This window comes from Melospiza melodia, chromosome 3 (assembly GCF_035770615.1).
Source record: "Melospiza melodia melodia isolate bMelMel2 chromosome 3, bMelMel2.pri, whole genome shotgun sequence".
Classification (NCBI taxonomy): Eukaryota; Metazoa; Chordata; class Aves; order Passeriformes; family Passerellidae; genus Melospiza; species Melospiza melodia.
Genome location: NC_086196.1, coordinates 118,049,788 through 118,069,219, shown reverse-complemented (window position 1 = coordinate 118,069,219; position 19,432 = coordinate 118,049,788). Strand labels below are relative to the sequence as shown.

Genomic DNA, 19,432 nt, shown 5'->3' with positions numbered 1-19,432 from the left:
CTACAATCAAAACCATTCCTGAGTAATAAATTTCATTCATTGAGTTCCCTTGCTTACTCTTTTCTGTTTTAAGTCATGGTGCTTCAGAATTGTACCTTTAGTCCTGAAAGTCCAAATTAGGTGCTTCACACTCCTCACATTACAGCTATCTTGTTGCATTTCACTTTTGCTTTAATGATTTTCACTTCATTTATTTCATCATACTCCATTGATAGCAATGTGATACCTCTCATTTAATATTTCATCAGTTTTATTAGTATGTATTTTATATTTTGAATGATAGTGTTATATGCTAGTGTGGTGGGGCTAATGGGCTTTTAAATTAATTTGTCACCCTAAATTGATATTAAAGAATTAATTTTCAAGCTTATGTCAATTATTAGTTAAAAAGCTCCTTTTACAGGATTGTTCAAATACATTTAAATTTTTGTGTGAGTTTTATTTATTTATGGAATCTGTGTATTAGAGTATTCCAGTGTACTCTGAAATATCTGTTAATAAAGAGCAAGGCTAGGTAAGCTGTAAGCCTTAGATCAAAATATGCTGTAAGCAAGTGAAGTGACAAATAGTGATCTGCCAATGGACTTATAAGAAGCAGGAAAGTAGAAAGTAGGAAAGAAAATGACCAACATTACCATATGTCTTTATATTGTTAATACATTTTTTGTTTATTAAAATAAGATTTGTTTTAAGTTAAAATTAATTTGTTTCAGTGCAAGAGAAGGGAATCAAGATGGCTAATTCATGGTATGCTAGACAAATAAAAGGGAGGGAAGGAAGTGTTTGCCAAGTGTTTATGGTGTTACAGATGGATATGGGTACAGGGCTTCTGCACCTTCACAGTTGTGGTGGTAAGGCCTGGGACAGCTACACATTTACATAGGAAGTTTTTCCTCTTTTTTTGGCTGTGATGCCTGTCAATGGAGAGTGTGCACCAGAGAATGCAATATAGGAACTGAGATTACAGCTCATTCAAGAATGAGAACAATTTACACAATGAAGGGTCCCTCTAGAGGGAAAATTAATCTTGGATTCTCTTTGTTTCCACTGTCTTGTATGAGAAATCATGGTGTGTCCTGCAATTGTGGCAGCTCTTTGGACTTGGTGTTGGCTTGTGTAGCCTCACTGACACCACCAACACTGTAGTATCATTTGATGGCATTTCTTGCAGAGGGAGAGCCAAAAACATATTCACTGATATATCTATACATTCATACATGCATATGGACAGGGTACAAGGGGTGACGGTGGTGTGCTGGGTGACCTGTGAAAATGGAAGATGTGTCCTTTAAAGATTTGTAAAACATACCTCCCTTTAGTATATTGCAAGTACTTGGACAATGGTTTTTCCCTAATCATCCCTTTCTGAAAACTTTTGTTAGCTTTCCTTTTTATAGTTGAACTTCGACATATTGAAATTAGAAGTCCTACTAGTAACAGCTTTCCCACTTATTAGTTCAGTCTGGTTTTTTGGTTAGTTGATTCATGATTATTTTGTTATTGTTTAATTTTTTTCATAGCCACTGGTGTGCACTGTGCACATTTTTCCATCCAATTTGAAGTCTTGGCATTTTCATGCATGATGGATTCCTATAGAAACCTACTGTCTACCCAGTGTTCTAAAAGGAAGATTAAATAGCAGACCAAGATATTTCTGCTGTACTCCCTTGGCAGAAAAGTACTGCTGGCAAATATTGTAAATAAGTCTTATACAGGATTTTTTAGTGGTGTTTTATCTCCCTCCCACTCCTTCTTGTTTTTAATTTCATGAACTGAACAATTTTGTGTGCAGTCATCTATTAGATTGATGCATATTTGGGATCAGAAATTACTGTGGCACAGAAATTTTGCACTCCCATAGGGGAGAAATGAAAGGAAATGTTTTGGGTTTGTAGCAGGAACTGCAGTTCCTTGGGGACAAAGCAACTTATGTAAATGTGACCTTACCTTGGGAGAGAAGGGTGGTAAGAATGGGCACTGCTGATGGGGAGTGTGGGCCAGAGGCAGTGTGCTTTTGTACAGGTGCCCCTGGGCATCTGTCTGCCTTTGAGCAGGGACAGTTACTTGTCAGTGCCTGGAAAAAAAAAATGGAAGAAGCAACATTTACCTTTATTGCAAACTATTAAAGACAGTTGTAAGCATTGTTCACTCCCATATAAGCATGGGGGGTATGCATGTTTAAATGTGAATACATCAGAACAAATTTTCCTTCAAGTGTTCAGAACCTTGTAAGTTACAGGAACTGTTCTTAGCTTTCATTCAGTTTTTCCTTTTCTTTCTCTAAGTTGTTACAAGTTAAAGTATCTGTACCTCTAATGGATGGTTATTGTTGCTGCACCTAAAAAAGCCCATCTAAACAGCGATATGCTTAGTTGCATGTGACTTGTTTATAAGTAAAATATTTCTGGGACAATGTTTTCTGCTTAGAGCTGGTTGTATTAAAGGAATTGTGTTTTTTTTTTTTTTTTTTTTATTAGGTAAAGACAGAGTTTTCAACACCCCTTTATGTGAACAAGGAATTGTTGGCTTTGGTATTGGAATTGCTGTTACAGGTGCTACAGCCATTGCAGAAATTCAATTTGCAGATTACATTTTTCCAGCATTTGATCAGGTTAGTACTAATAAATTTGAGAGCAGTTAAAATAAATCTTACATATGTTTAAATTACTCTTCTGTTAGCATTAGTACTTGGTTTGAATATGTAATTTTTGCAAATATAACCACAGATGTATTACTAATATTTATGCATGCTTTAGGTAAACAGGCGTAAACTGCAAACAGTGCTAGTACTGTACTGTAAACAGTAAACTGTACCATGGCCAATTTGAAGGCTTATTAAATAATGGAAATTAAAGATCTGGTTTGAGGCAACTGTCTGTTTGTTTTAATTTTTGGTTTTGTGGCTGTGTTGGCTTCAGCAGCCATAAAGTCAACAGCCTGTGTCTTCTGAACACAGTCTCATTTCTGCATACAGCTGCAGCTGGCCACGTGTCCACAGGACAAAGTACAGATCTGGACTGGGCTGATTGACAGTATAGAATGATGAAAGAACTGGATTATAAGGCTACCCTTGAGGCCTAGGCATCTAATTTGAACACAAAAAATTATTTGAATTGCCTTGGAAAATGTTTGTCTTTGTGCTGACTTACAGTATTCCTTTGCTTCTAATGTCATCCTCTGAATCCCATGCATGGAACAGATGATGTAGTTACATTGCATGTATTGAAGTGTCTTGATGCATAACTAGAGGTATTGGACTGAATGTTACTTTTGTATATAAATCTTCCCAGATTGTTAATGAAGCAGCCAAATATCGATACCGCTCTGGAGATCTGTTCAATTGTGGAAGCCTCACCATTAGAGCACCGTGGGGCTGTGTGGGTCATGGTGGATTATATCACTCTCAAAGTCCAGAAGCCTTTTTTGCTCACTGTCCAGGAATAAAGGTATAATAACTCTTATTTTATGAAGATTGTTTTTTTTGTTTGTTTGTTTTATAATGGACCTGACTAGCAATGAGTCTGGGTGCAGAGAGGGGAAGAAGAGTACATGTCAATCCAGAACAAAATATCAGAATATGTTAATTAAAAACTATTAGAAAACTTAAACTCTGTTAAGTGTTTGAAAATTTCTAGCCATTATTGAAGCAATCTTTAGTACACATAGCATTTTGTATTTGTCTGGTTTTTTGCATTACAAAGATACATTTTACATAGTTTTTTGTCCAGTATAGTACAGAACCTAAAAACTGACAAAAAGTAGTACTTTCCTTTATTTTTTTTTTAAATTTCTGCATCTCTCTTAAGTGCCTTATTGCATTAATTTATATGAAAGACGGTGGTAGGCAGTAGGCACAAACTGAAGCACCAGAGGTTCTTTCTGAACACAATGAAGCACAGATTGCTCAGAGAATTTGCAGAGTCTCAATTCTTGTAGGTGCTCAGAATTTGTCTGCATGTGATTCCAGGCAATTGGATCTGGATGCCTCTGCTTGGTCAAGGGCATTGGACCAGATTGCCCCCCTGGAGGTCCTTGCCAAACTCAACTGCTTGGTGATTTTTGGAGTGAGAACTTCAGACAAGCTTTCTGCCCAAGATGGTGGCTTCCCTTGAAGAGAAGACACCTAGTGCTTGGGTGGATAACTTTCCTAGAGAAAGGGAGTGCAGGATATAATAATTTCAGACCAAGAGAGTTTGTCCGGCTCTTCATTTTTTCCTGACCAAATTTTTGTCTGTGAACTTGTACTTCTGGGTTAGCTGGCATCCAGTCCATTGAGCAATGACTCAGGGCAGATTAATGCAGAAGATTTAAGCAGAACCAGTATTAGTATTCTAAAGACACATGTTCATTGTTTATCTGCTGTTTATACTGTTGTCTCTGTATGATTTTGGCGTCCTAAAGGTTCAGATATTACTCATCTACAGGGAGGCCATAGCCATTTCTCCTACTTGTTCTTCTCTTAAAAAAAAAACCAACATACCTATATTATTCACACTTTATTTTGTTTTGTTTGAGGAATTCTATATATTCTCGTCTTTGGGTGTTGTTTATGGTATTTGAGGTCATCTTCTGAACTTGAAAGTATTTCCTGATTATAGACAAAAACCATGTACAAAGTCTTTTGCCAGGCTATTGAATCAAATGTTTTCTAGAGCTTGTTTAAAACTAAAGTAGTTTATTAATGTATGAAAGCAAAACATAGCTTAGATAATTAAAATACTGACTCCAGGTCCAGCTAATTTCTGCTGATCTTGTAGATCAATCTCAAATTTCTATATACTAAACCAAAGGTTGAGGTTTAGTGGTCCACTCTGGTGATTAATACTCTTTCTGATTCATACCAGCTACCTAGGCTGATGGCTAGTCTTATGAACAAGTTAGTAAGTCAGAATTTTATTTAGTCACTCCATGTAATATGATTTCTTTGTTCCCACCTCTGATCTTTCTGTTTGTTTTTCACTTTCTTTCACTTTTCCTTGGGTAAAATGCTAAAATAGGTTTCTACCACTACGATCCGTCATCTTAGTTAAAGGCGCATTAATTCTGTGGAGCTGATGGAGCAATCAACTAGCTTTTTGTGCACAGAGAAGTGCTTTAGACTCTATCTCTTGAATATTATTGCTTTGTGAAAACAATGTTGTTCTTTAATATTTTTTGCAAAGCTGTTTGTTGGTACAGTTCATAATATTTCAAGATTGAAGGTATTTATGAATAACCCTGGCCCTTAAAATAGAAATCAAGAAGTTAAAAGGAACTGCTGTTTCAGAAGCATTTTCAAATGTCCCATATCTAAGCATACTTTCTCCATATTACAGGAGGAAAGTCAGTGTCTTACAAGCTGAGAAGGGTAAGGTTTGATCTTTGGAAAGAGTGGTTTTCAAAACAACCCTCTTATTAAACTTTGTGAGAGGTTTCTGGCTTTTTATTTTATGTTTTTCTTAGGTGGCAGGTAGAATTTGTATTGCTCAAGCCAAGTGGAGTTTGTACAACTTTAGTTTTCAGGGGAAGGATTGTGGTCATTGGTACTTAGGGAAAGCCTGTTGGGGTTTGAGAACAATACTGGATGGTTGTATCTTCTGTCCACTGTTGTGAGAGTGTACATGGAAAACATTAATATTGATTCTCTGCATTCCCTTGTACGAATATTTTCTCTCATGGTTAGAAGCTTTTTTTAGATTTCCAGCCTAAATTTGTTCTTGACTAACTTGTATGTTTAACTTATCTGTCCATTTATAGCCTAAAGCACTTGTACTCTCTTTAGTCTTTGTTTTGTTAGACTAAAGAAATCAAAGTATCAAAGAATTGTTAACAGTATCTGGAGCTCTTTTGACATCTGTTTCATTCATTTTCTTTTCAAAGAGTTGAAAGAAACATTAAGTATTCCAGTTGTGTTTCCAGCAGCGATTTTTACAATAGCACTAACAGTTCCTTGGCTATGTTACTTTTTTTTAGGACTTAACTGCATAGTATGCTAGTCATTTTTTGAGCAGATAATAAATTGACATCTGAATTTCTACTCCTGAGTTCTAAATCTGTAACAAAAATGTAGTCCTTAAACATGTGACTTTCAATATGTATTTTTCAGTTTGTTTCTGTGAACTGGGTCTTTTTAGTATCATCCTCTCTAGTGTAGTGGCTTCCAGCTTTGGAATAGTCTTCATTGCCATGTTCTGATTTAACATTGTAAATGAATAAGGTAAATAAAGTCTGTCCTAAAAATGATTCATTCCTAAGGAGCTGTATTAATGTGGGTAATTTCCCATGTGTCTGTTACCAAATGCTTTGGTGAAATATTAATAAACTGCCTCTCCCTTGTTTAGAAAAATCACTTCTCAAGTTAATTTCATGTAATATGAGATTTAGGTTGTTTTCACTCTTTTATATTATTTTTATATAAATAAATGATATTACTCTCAAAATATATTTTGAAGCCATGGCTGTAATTAAAATGTATTTTTTTTTTTAACAAGTGCTAGAACTAATGTTTTCAGTGACTTCTAACAACACATCTACAAAAGTGTTTGCTGGCAAAATTCATGCTGCATTTTGCAGCTTTTTGAGGTCTCTGGGATGGAAATTAATTGGTTCTTTTGATTTGAAGGAATTTGGCTCTTGGGTTCTATTTTCATTTAAACTGCGATAATTTGGTAATTTTCTTTTCATAATTGAAATTCTCTTAGATCATCCAAAGTTAACTCTTCTGTTGGCAAATGAATTATAGTGTTTCCTTCCTAGTATTTGGATTACATCTGGAGGCCTTAAGTTTTTTTTGCTTGATAATGATTTAAGGTATTTATTGGTTCTTTATTTTCAAAAAGAACAAATTTCAAGCTTCTACTGTAAGCAAAAAAAATCAGCTTTAAGTAACTATTTCATTTTGTAGCCTTCAAAACTTACTGGACTAAGTCTGAATACCTTTAGGGTCTGTTCTGATGAAATTTTACCCAAGTAATAGAGGATCATTCAGCTGCATTTTTTGTTGTACATCTACAGTAACTTCACTAAGTTTATGTATATATGTATATTAATCTGACTGACATTCTTATGTTCCTTTTTACCTCAAATATTACTGTTAAGATGTTAGTTCTACCTTTTCTGAGCACCTTAGTATTTCAATCACTATATAGAGGGGACTATTGAAGCCTCATCAGTGAACAAAATAAAATTCAAAATTTGGAGTGTGTTTTAATAATGAAGCACTGATGTCAATTCACTTTGTAAGAACAGCTCAATCTCTAGGTAGATTTGTTTAAAGCAAATAATTGCTTAGTTTTAAGTATTATGAGGCAGTTTCTAGCAGAATTTCTATTTTGACTAAACTATTTAAAAATATTTTTACAGATTGTTATTCCAAGGAGTCCTCTGCAGGCCAAAGGATTGCTGCTGTCATGCATAGAGGAAAAAAATCCATGCATATTCTTTGAACCTAAAATACTTTACAGAGCTGCAGGTAAAGATTTGTATGTTGTATTTTCCAATAATGCAACAATGTTTGGGGTTTTTTGCACATGTATGTTAATAGCCTCAGCTAAAACAATGCTTCAGTAGAAGTCTTGACTTGACTCTAGCTATGAAGTGGTATGGGTTTTTAGAGGAATTGTGAAAACTGAATAAATTCTTGAAGTTTGACTGCAAAGATGAACATTTTTGGTCTGATTTATGCTCAATTATGCTCAATTAGCTTTGGAAGTGGAATTCTTTACAGTCTAAGGTTAACAAAAGAAGTAGAACTAAGAGGTATTTTTCTTTATCAAATTTCAGTATAAATTTGGCAGAATTTGAACTGCTTTCTCGTGGTAACTCTAAATACTAAAATAAAGATTCCAGATCAGTTTTTATTTTTCCAAAAGAACTGAGCCCCACCATCACCGTTTTCTCAAAGTTAAAATTTCTTTGAAATGCTTAATTTCTAAAGATCTTCAAAATCTCCTCATTTAGCTTTCAACCTTATTTGAAAGGAAATGTGATTGCCATTACTTTGTTTTTAGTCATAGTGACCTTTCTGATTCAGAGTAGTTTTAACAACTCTCAGTTACATGCAATATATTGGAACATTGGAAATTGACAATGATGGTATTTGAATTGGTTCTAAAAATTAGCTGGTTACTTCTTTGGACTAGAGAAACTTGACAGAAGAGAAAACAGATTAAAATTTTTGCATGTGGAGACAGACAGAAAAGTAGGATGAGGAACTGTTAAAATAGAACAGATGCCCTGACTTACCTGTGGCATTTCCCTGTCCTGTGGCTTTATATGCAAGCTCTGCTTGATCCATCAGTCCAGTTTATAAGTTGACTCTGTGTGGACTGTATTTGAGTGAGAGACAAAATGTTTCTGTTTTGCTTTGGACCTTTTAAAACCACTTTTTCATCAGTGCATCCATTTTGTCAGTGAATTTATCCTCTTCCTAGGGAGACAGTAATAAAGGAAAAATTTAGAAAACAGACATCAAAACTACAAAGAAATAGTAATATAACTGAGGATCAAATAGGATATTTCCTGGTAAAACTGCTTATTTGCTTTTAAATTAAAAAAAAAGCCCAGAAATCCCAATAGCAATGTAAATTTAAAAGTGCAGCTATTTTTAGTGTGGTGGGTGTGATGTATCTATAGGGTGTTGCATTCCTTAAGTTCAGTGTGTTTTGAAGGCTTACTAAAATTCAACTGAAGGGCCTCTGTCCATTCATTTAGAGAAAGTAGTTTGAAAAATGAGTCTGAGTCCTGTTAAACAAAGAAAAAAAATGAAGTGTTTTTAAAGCAGGCCTTTTTTTCTCCCCCTTCCCCCCATATTTACGAGTCACAAGTATAGACTGTAGAGTTAATAAAATACTGGCTTTTATATTGGCATGAAAAGCTGTGCATCAAAATCACACAGCTTTTGAGAATATAGGGAGGTTTTTGTGTTTGAGGAAGTGACTTGTAGAGCAACTAGTGGATCATTTATTGAATATAAATCAGGCTTGTGATGGAAATCTTGAGTAAATATGTGCTGAAATAGTGTTTAGTGTGATGTATATGCGAGTCAGTAGCCAGCTACAGCATTGCTGGTTTTGGTAATTTCTGAAAGACAGTGATTTCCTCCTGTATTCTGATGGCTAATTTTTGGAGACTTTACCAATATTTTTTGTCTTAAAATTTCTAAGAACATCAGTTTAGTGGTGTAAGTTGAAATTTATATGTACAAATGTGCAAATGTATGTATAATATATGCAAATGTACATATAGTACATTTGCATCAACAAATGTTCTATATGTACATATGACAGGGATGATTGTAACAGGTAACTTCTTTCATCTACATGGTTATTTTATTATTTCTACAATGGTTTTTATGTTCTGTTTATTTCCACTGTGAACCTTTCTCTATGTTATTGTTAGTTTGTAATCTTTACTACCCTTTGTGGGATGGGTCAGCTTGGACTGGAAGATGGCTGCTGTCTGGGAGTTTCTCCTATAAAATTGGTCTCTCTTAGAGTTCATTCTTATTCTCCTGGCCACAGTCAGGGTTTCTGGTAATTCCACCATAGAAACCAGGTGACCTGGTGAATTCAGAAATGCACTGGGGCCATCATGATTGATAAGATCAAGATGCAGCAGCAATGAGACACAAACCTGGTAAACAAGAATAAGATAAATGGTGGAAAGAAGGGTTTCAAAAATGTGACTTTCTTGTGTTTCCTAAAGAAAAGTTTTACAACACCCCATGTGAATGTGTTGATTCTAGCAGGAGAAAGTTTCTGAATTTGTACCATTTTCTGACTTAGACAGTAAGCTTGAACTATGTCTGTATTTATTGTGCTTTCCATTAGTGTCTCAAGACAGTACAGGGTTTTCTGAAGGCTGGGAACATGCAGGCTTTTCAAAATAAGAACACAAAATGGTATCAGTTGTCCTCTATTACTTAATTTTTTTTTTTTCCTTTTTAGCATGGTATAATACTTCACCTAAGGTTTGGGATCTCGTTGTTCCAGACGAAAATAAGTTTCTTTATTTCCATGATGATGGCTCAGTCATTGAATAATGAAATTATATTGCCCCTACCATAGCTTTTTTTTTTTTTTGCTTCATGTGAATAGACATGTTTGTTCAGAGAGCTTTGTGACTGATGTTACAGTGGGTGTGTAGGGACTTCGTTGAAAAATTAGGGTGTTAAGGATGTTAATGAGAAAGGAGATTTTCTATCTGTAAAATTAATGTAGGCTTTTGAGCCTCGTCATTTTCCTCTAATGGACTTTTCTTTCTTCCTATGACATCTCTAAGTATTTGTCCGTGATATTTTGTTCAGAGTTGTTGATATATTTGAAATTACAGTTGAAAAGAAACTGTAGGTGGGATAGTCTTTAAAAGACAGGGTATCTGTCCTAATTCAGGAAGCCTGAAGCTAATAATGCTTTGTTTAAAACAAGCAAGCAAAAAGATTAAACTAAAATAATGACAAAAATCCTACTTCCACTCCATTCCAGCCACCAAACATTTATAACCCTTTTTTGAGTGTTCCTGACAAGGTTTGTTTCTTGTCGTAGTCATATTTGTCTTCATGTATGTCTGCAATTTTTTTCTCCTTTTTCTTTATCATCCCATCAGATAGCTTTACTGAAAGAAACACTCCCATATGCCCCATACCCTTATCAATAAGTGGGACTGAGCAGGTTTGGTTTTTGTAACTGCAACTCTCAACCTTTGTGGTAAGGTCTGTCTCCCTGTGTGTCCTTCCTCATGGCTCTTCTCTCTTCCTGTTATCCCCTTTTATGTTGTAAAGATCCTTTTCTAGACACCCTTCAAGGAGCAGATGCTTTCTTCTTTCACATAACCATACAAGTGTTTATCAGAAGTATTGTGTATGTTAATTTTCCTTCAATTATACTAGGAAGGAGCAAAGAAATGTAAACCTTTCTGAGTGAAAATGTAGAGTTAAATATGCAAGTACACGTGTGAAGAGAGAATTCTGTTGCTATTTAACTTACGAGATCATAGTGTTATTGAAAGTGCTGTAGTGATGTCCCCCTAAATATCAGATATACTAAGAAAATATCTGAATTAAAAAGGAAAAAGAGGCTTTGGTTTATAAAAAGTGTTAACAGCCTGTGCAGTGTCAAGAGAACATAATGGTTATGAATCAAAGGAGAAGATGAGTCACACTGACATTATCAGGTTTAGACATCTTGTGGAGAACCTACTCTGATGTTTTCTGACCTTTTCAGTTTCATTTAATTGTACTATATATGACATTGGTGGTGTAGAAATAAATATAACTTGCATCAGTGGTTGTTATAGAGACAAGGCAGGTAAGATGAGAAAACATGTATTTTCTTTCTGCTGTTCAGACTGCTCCTTTAGAAAATGCAACAGATGTTGTACCCTCTTAAAATTGTCATGGCCCTTTTTCACTGATAATTTCAACTTTTTGTTAATTGCTGTATTTGAAATCTGTGTTTGAAACATTTGATTTAAAATACTTGATTTCTTAAGTAATAGATGAACAGGCTGCTTTGTACATAAACATTGTTTTCCTGGATTAGATAATTATTATGAAAGAACATTAATAGAATAATTCCATGTCCTATTTTTCATCAGTATTAGTTGGGAAAGGAGTTTTTGCAAAGCAATCAAGAAAATCCTTCCAAATGGTACTTTGCTGTAAATTTTTGACAAGCTGAATTTTCCATTTAAAATTGTCAGGTATGATAGATGAGCTCTTTTAATGGACATTTTAGTGCAGAATGGTTCAGCTATAGTAAGAAATTAGTTAATTTGTGTAATTGTATGTTGTATTTTATTTCCCTAAATGGATAAAACCATTGCACAGAGAAAAAGCTCTTATTTCTGTAGCATGTACACCTTCTAGTTCTTCCTCTGGCTCATCCTCTCTTCAGAACATTCTAATTCTTGTCAGTATCCTGGGTTTCCACTTGAAGGTCCTGTGGTATCTCTTTACCTTTCTTGTTCTCCAGGTTTCATAGTATAGTTTCATTATCCTTCAGGATCTCTTTCTGTTGCCTGAGGGTTGTACAATGTGCAAAATTCATAGAAACCTGGTCTGCCACTAATGTGCAGTGAGCAACTGCTGGATGTGCATTTCTTCCCCTTTCTTTCCCAGCCCTATATTTTTCTAGCCCCTTGTTATTCAAAAAATTATTACAGAGCAGGATGCTTGTACTAGGTGATCTCCAGAGGTCGCTTCCTACCTGAGTCATTCTCTGGTTCTGTAATATACATGGTATTTATAGATCATGATCAACAAGAAAAAAGAAAATTGTCTGCCAGGATTGAAAATTATTTGCTGCTTTATTTTTTTGAAGTTACATTTGGAACTTGTAAGCCAGGAAGAAACCTAGGTCATTCTATTTGTGTTGTATTTACCATAACAGGGAAGGAAAAATACTAACCACTTCACTACTGCTATCACTCAGAGAGATTGTTCATTGTTACTTCAAGAAGCAATTTTGTTCAGCAGGAACTCAATATGTATTTTATGAGCTATCAAATATGTTAACAAAAAAAGGCAGAGTGTTTTCTTTATAAATTGTTTCTGTGTATTTAGAAGATTTATTTTTTTCTACTTATCACTAGAATATGTTTCAAGAAGTATTATTTGGCTTGCTGATGCATAGACAAGTTCATCTTTAGATCAAAACCAGTATTTCTTCTAAAATATTATATATGGATTTTTTTAATCATAGTTTTAGTCATTAAACAGTCAATGTATAGTGCATTGGAGCACTGATTCAGAACTAGCACAACTGACCTAACTTAACAGTTTTCCAGCTGAAAACTCATAAATGAGTCTTGAATGGAGCTATGTTGAATGTTTAGGAGAAGATAAGATGCCTAATTCTTGCCTTCTCTCTTGAATTGTGGTGTATTTTTAGTGACTAGGTAACATTTTTTAAAGGAAAAATATTTAGATTTATTTAAAACTGCTATAATCAGAAGTTCTTGCTGACATTCCTATGTAGGTTCTGAAAACTTTTTACCTCAATTTAAACATAAAACTGCAGAGCACTGTATTTGGAGCATCAGGAGGATGCTAGCACAGATGATCCTTCTTGTCTGAGTATTAAAGTATAATTTCAAGACTCTTCTGATGATTACTAGAATAATCAAGAATTCTGATCAATTAGTGGTTACTTGAGGCTTTTTTATCAGCTGTAGCAGTGTCCATTTCCAAATCTGATGCTGACATTTTGACTGGATGTACGTCAGAACTCATTACTATCTTTTGCATGTGTATATATGCATAATCTTGTTGTGGTATATAACAGAAATTTAACTCTACACTGAACATATTTGTAACAGTCTAATTAAAAAGAATTTGAATTGCAGCTAAACCTTTGAAAAGAATGCTGATACTCAGTTATTTTGGTCTAATGCTAATAAAATCACACAGTTGTTAGGGATGGAAGGGACCTCTGGAGATCATCCAGTCCCACCCCTCTGCTAAGGCAGGGTCACCTAGAGCAGGTGACACAGGAACGCATCCAGGTGGGTTTTGAATTTCTCCAGAGAGGGAGACCCCACAAACTCCCTGGGCAGCCTTTTCAGTGCTCTGCCACCCTCAACATTAAGTTTTTCCTCATATTGAGATAAAGCTTTTTCTGTTTATGTTTGTGGTCATTTCTCCTCATCCTGTCACTGGGCACCAGTAACATACTCTGTGAAATTTTAGTCTATTATTTTAGATGACTCTAACAGTGAAGAAAAGTTTTACTGTATGTTTTTATGGGATAATATTGACTAATAAAGGAATCTAATGCTTATTCTCCCCTATTTCTCTTTTTTCAGTGGAACAAGTTCCTGTAGAGCCCTACAACATTCCACTGTCTCAAGCTGAGGTGCTGCAGACAGGCAATGATGTGACAATGGTTGCTTGGGGCACTCAGGTCAGTAACTCTCTTACAAGCTATTTGTCACCCAGCAAAGCCTGGCCCAGGGGGTAGGTGATGTTTGCATTCAAACTCAAGGGCCAGACATTAAAATGTGTGTGTTTTCCATCACTATATGCTGGGATGAATGTTTGCCAGTGTTTAAATTTCTATGAAACCTGCTTTTTGTTGTGTAAGTTTTTACCCATTTTTGGTTGAAGATGACTCTGGAAGTGTAGAACAGGTACCTGTGCATCAGGCTAATGATTTTTTTATGATTATGAAAATTATAGATTTAAGAATGGGGCAGTGAGATGTAACTCTGAGGAAGGTAGTGGGAAAGAAAAGTTCAAAATCGTATGCTGAAAGAAAAGATCTTCACTGCATGATTTAAAGAACCTTGGGTCCCTTTGTTGAAAGTTAAAAATCCATGGGACATTTAGTACAAATAGGGATTGGTATAGGTTTGATTCTAACAGTTACATTTCAAAGCTGTTCAGGAACATCATTGGCCACCCTCCCCTGCCCCCCTGATGAAGATCTGCAAATACTGAAAAAGCTGTTAAGAAAATACATCTTCATAGTCCAGAATTACAGAAAAGAAATTTGAGTCTAGTGTGGACTAATCAGAAGTTACTGTTTTCTTGGCCTAGTTGTATCTGAGAAGCTTTCAGAGGAGAGGATGTTACAACTTTTGTGACAAAAGAGTTTTGAACTGATCTCTGGGTTTGTGCTTTTTGTTGTTATTGGGGTCTGTGTAGGATTTATTAATGCCCTCTGACCTTCAGGCAACTGACACTGCCTTGACCATGTCCAGGTTGCTAAATTTCTGTTGCCTTCGAGATGAAGATGACTTTATCCAAATTGATTTCTGGGGATGGTCCTTGGCTCAATCTCCTTGCTATGCCTAGGAGTTGCTTGATGGAGGTCATTTGCCACAATCCAGATCTGTATTGTGAAATGTTCTAACAATAAAGAGAGCACCAGAGTTTATTGGCAACATCATATTAAGAAAGTTTTTTACCCTCATATCTCATGAGCAAATGCTTCTTGCTGAGATATTTGTGGAGGATAATCTGAGTTGTAACAGTTCTTATTTTCCATATTGGAGCATTTGCTTGCAAATATTTGTTTTAGGGAAACCAATGCTTGAGATACATTTTGCTGAAAAGTGTATTATAACCTAATGTCAAGACACAGTTTTGAATGTGTAGAGTATTTCTTTCTTAGCATAATACACCTTATGTAAAGGATGGGTGTAGATGTGGATGATTTATATCTACTGTGATTCACTACTACTAAATAGTAGTGAATCAGTAGATATAAATCTACTAAATAGATTCCTTGACTGGTGGATAAGGAATAATCTGTATTCCAGTTCAGTGATAGCCTCCTGCTAGAGAAGAATACTTTTTTGTTTTAGTAGAGTGTTAATTGTAGTAATCAGGTAATGCAGGATTTGTATTGTTGGTGTTAAACTATGTGTTGGAAGAGCAATAAGTGCTTATAATGGCGTGCTACTGCTATGTACTTTGACTGTGGGGATCAGGACTGGATATATTTACAGGTTGTAGTAATCACTTTCTCCTAGCTCCTCATAAAATAATGCTTTGGAGATGATCACTTGGCTATGTTTCAGTAAGTTAGAGCAGTTACTGGGGCTACTAGAACTGTTTCTTGGCTTTTTGGCTAAGATCGGATGTAGTGGAGTGTAGCATTTCTGAATGTATTTAATGCTTCTTGCAGGATTGCATGGGACTGGTACATTAAATACATTACTCTGATGTATTTGGCTGTTAGCTTAGTTACAGGTCTAACAAAAATCTTCCAAAACTCATTCAAACTAATTAAAAAAAAATAGTGAGGACTGATACTTTTCACTGAAAGACACTTCTCTAGAAAGCAAATTTTGTTCTCAGGGATTCTTCAGTGAATTGAGTTTTTGGAGTGGTGCTAAAATACTGGGAATAATTCGGTACTAAATAAGAAGAATGCAGTAAATACTAAATGGTTGTTATTGAATAGAAACATCCCTGCTCAACATGCAGGTGGCATGTTAAATTACTGCTTGTATTCCAGATGTATAATGTAGAGCAATTTGCATAATTTGGATTATTTGGTGGTGATACATTGTTTTTTCAGGTACATGTGATTAAAGAGGTGGCAGCAATGGCTCAAGAAAAGCTTGGTGTGTCCTGTGAAGTTATTGATCTGAGAACCATCTTACCATGGGATACAGAGACTGTTTGCAAGGTAAGGAAATGATACATATTCATTTAAAAACAACCTAGGTTGTTTTAAAAAGACCTGTTTTTTTCTTTGTATATATTCTGTATTTTTGTTCTGTATCATAAATGCAGGGTACATGCACATTACATGGACCAGACATTTACTTTAGCATTGAAAGAGAATTATGTTTCAAGGCTCAAAATAATGTCAGAATACATGTACTTTACTTTCAAGCAGAGAGTATGATTTAATCAGACTTCCACCTGAAAATTGCTTTTCCACAATTTCTGAGTCTTTGTCTTTCTAACATCCCTGCTGTCTTGGGAAAATCTTTATATTTTCTTTTTCTTGCTGTTTTACATTAAGATCTTCATCTAGTTATAGGTCTGCAGTAATGTGCCTTAGTGTTGTTTATCTGTATTTCTAGAAATAAATGTTTTTATTTAAGGTATATGAATTCTCGAGTTGGGCAGAAAAAGCAGCATTTATTATTCTCAGACTACCTAGTTTGAAATTCCTGGGTACTGGAAAGTCCTTTTCTTCTTTGTGGAAGTTTTTGATGTCACTAACAGAACACTTACTGCTTCTGCTAGAGCTGAGAATTTCCTTAATCTGGCAAATCCACAGTCCTGCAGGACCTGGCTAACAACTCCTTGGGTCCGAATTCAAGCTGGGTTGACTCGCTCATTTTATGCTCCTGAACAAATTACTCAGAAGATTGAGAGATGTCTGCAGCTTTCTTAACTCAGGCCTAGTAACTGTGGTGTACTGAGTTAACCACAGGGATGAGAGCAGCCATGGGCCATCAAATATTTTCTCTGCCTGCAGCTTCTAATTTAAGGCAATATGGTGTCATGTAAAGCTAACTCAGATTGTACAGATGTTTAAATAGGGCAGATCAGGCACATATCTGACTCTATGTACTTGGAATATCTTAATTGTGTAGACAAGTGTTCTGTCATTCTGTGTTTGCTCAATAAGGGCCTTGCTTCTGCTCAGATAACATGTAAACACATTAAGTATGATAAAGGGAAAGATGGGCCATTGTTTTGCTACTCTATGGCAAATCTTGTATTTCTCCTCAGTTTTATTTATCTGAAGGACTGCCAGTGGGATGGGATGGAATAGATTATGGGAAGAAAGATCCATGTTGTGCATTTGCTATTGGCAGCGTTCTGCTGTTGGTTGTGGATGTGTTACAAATTGTGTACTTATATGTGTAGCTATGAGTTGCCTCATATCAATTTGATCTTCTTCATTGAAGTGTTTTCATTTTTTTGTTTGAAGTGTATTTCTTGTTACTTGGATGTATTTTCTAACTGTAAAAAATGAAATGTGTTGAGTTACTTTCATCAATATGAAGTGAAATTTTGGCCGTAATAAATCCTTCACAATCTCTTCTGGACAAGTAAAATGAATTTTTTTTTTGGTAATTCTTTTTTCCTTCTTTGAAGATTTGAGCTGTCATTCTTTGAAAACAGTATCTCTTTGAAAGAGCAATTAAATCTGTTTTGTTGGGTTAGACTTGCACTGAAACACCATCAGGAAAAAAATGTAGCTGTGCAGAGGAAGTGCAGAGTTTTAGTTGTTCTTTAGTTGTTCAGTATTTTGCAAATATGTTCTTTAAATTTGGATACTCCATGAAGATTTTTGGCTCATGTTCTGTCCTGAACATCTTTTAAGGTAACTGTAGCATAAATAAAAATACCATAGAATGGTTTGAGTCCAAAAGGACTTTAAACATCATGTAGTTTCAACTCCCCTGACCTAGACAGAGACATCTTTTATTAGATCAGGTTGCTCAGAGTCCCATCCAGGCTGGCCTTGAACTTTCAGGGCTGGAGCATCCACAACTTCTCTGGGCAGCTTGTTCAGTGCCTCACTGCCCTTGCAATGAAGGTGTTTTTTTTTTTTTTTTTTCCTAATATCTAATCCAACACTTCTCTCAGTTTGAAGTTCTTCCCCCTTTTTGTGTCACTACGTGCTCTTGTAGAGCATCTTGTAGATGCTCTCCATCTTTATTGTAGGCTCCCTTCAGATGCAGGAAGGCTGCAATTAGGTCACTCCAAAACCTTCTCTTTTCCAGGCTGAACAATCCCAATTCTTAATGTTTCCTTGTAGGAGAGGTTTTCCATATCTCTAAAGATAGAATAGATGGACCTGTTGTTTTAAATCTGTTAATATGTTTACTATTAAGAATTAAGAGAATCATTTAAAAAAAAGTATAGTGCCTGTTGGCTAGGTAGTTCTGCTGCTTATTATAATAAATACCAAACAGTAAATGTTTTTAGTTAGCATTGCTGTTATGTTAGTTTGGCTGTATGCTGGCTGATGGGAGAAATATTAAATTCTCTTCTTCTTTAGATCTTTTCTGTTTTGCTCAGCTGAAAATAATTTGTGGTTTGCATTTGTGCATTAGTTGGTTGCATTATGTAACACTGAAACTTTTTAATTTAATTTGCATCCTGGACAGTTTTTAAGGTAATTACTTGTGTAAACAGATGAATGTAACTACAGTTCTAGCTGCTTGCTCTAGTCTCATCCCAAGAGGAATTGCATGTGGCAGCTGTTGCAGTCGGCAGTGGCTTACAGCATCAGTTTGGGTGACGTGACTTGTTTTTTCCATCCTGAGATGCCAGGGTCAAGGTCCAAAAGATGAATAGAAAAGTTGGCCATTCCAGAGAAAGTCCTCAGCTGTCCATTGGTCTGCTTATGTTCTCTCTGTGGGCTCTTAAATGATAACGAAATTACTTTTACTCCAGTCCAACCAATAAGCAAATTATCAGCTGTTACAGGTCTGACTATTTGTTGCTGACTATTACTTGTGTCAGCACTCATAAACATCAAGCCAGTTTTTTGTTTTTCCTTGTCTCACATGTGTGTTTGAAATGTGTCTGTTGGATGCAGATGGTGGTGCGCATAATGTGCTGTCACATTATTGCTCTTCTGCTGGTGCTGGAATGCATGGTCCATGGCTGATGGGAGTCTGTGTGGTGTTGGAGACCAGGACTTTGGGTTTTGCTGTAAAAATACATCCCTCAGTTTCACTGCTGGGAGTGGTGTCCTTTGTGATCAGTAAAGGCTGTCATTTTAGTCTTAGCTGGAAATACATGCAACTTTAATTAGACAGTGTGGTGTAGCCAGGAAGAGGGATGGGCTGAAATTGTTAGTGCTTTGGAGATGAGCACTAATATGGAGATTTTCACTGCAAATCTAACTGCTTGGTCTGCTTTTATTAGCTTTTTCAATACAGAAAATTATGTCCTCAAAATGCATATTTCCTAGAACTGTGAGAAGCTGTACTTCACAACTGCCAGCAGAGGCCTCTTCTAGCCAAGTTA

The 19,432-nt window shown here is 35.6% G+C and overlaps 1 protein-coding gene across 1 annotated transcript in view; it reads left to right on the top strand.

The window, feature by feature from the left end:
* The window catches only part of BCKDHB (branched chain keto acid dehydrogenase E1 subunit beta), a 109,471-nt gene that overhangs the window by 18,746 nt on the left and 71,293 nt on the right, over positions 1-19,432 (top strand). The window contains exons 4-8 of the mRNA XM_063152863.1: positions 2,478-2,611; positions 3,291-3,446; positions 7,342-7,450; positions 13,783-13,880; positions 16,005-16,115. Coding sequence (XP_063008933.1) covers positions 2,478-2,611; positions 3,291-3,446; positions 7,342-7,450; positions 13,783-13,880; positions 16,005-16,115 — 608 coding nt within the window. The remainder of the gene's footprint in view (positions 1-2,477; positions 2,612-3,290; positions 3,447-7,341; positions 7,451-13,782; positions 13,881-16,004; positions 16,116-19,432) is intronic.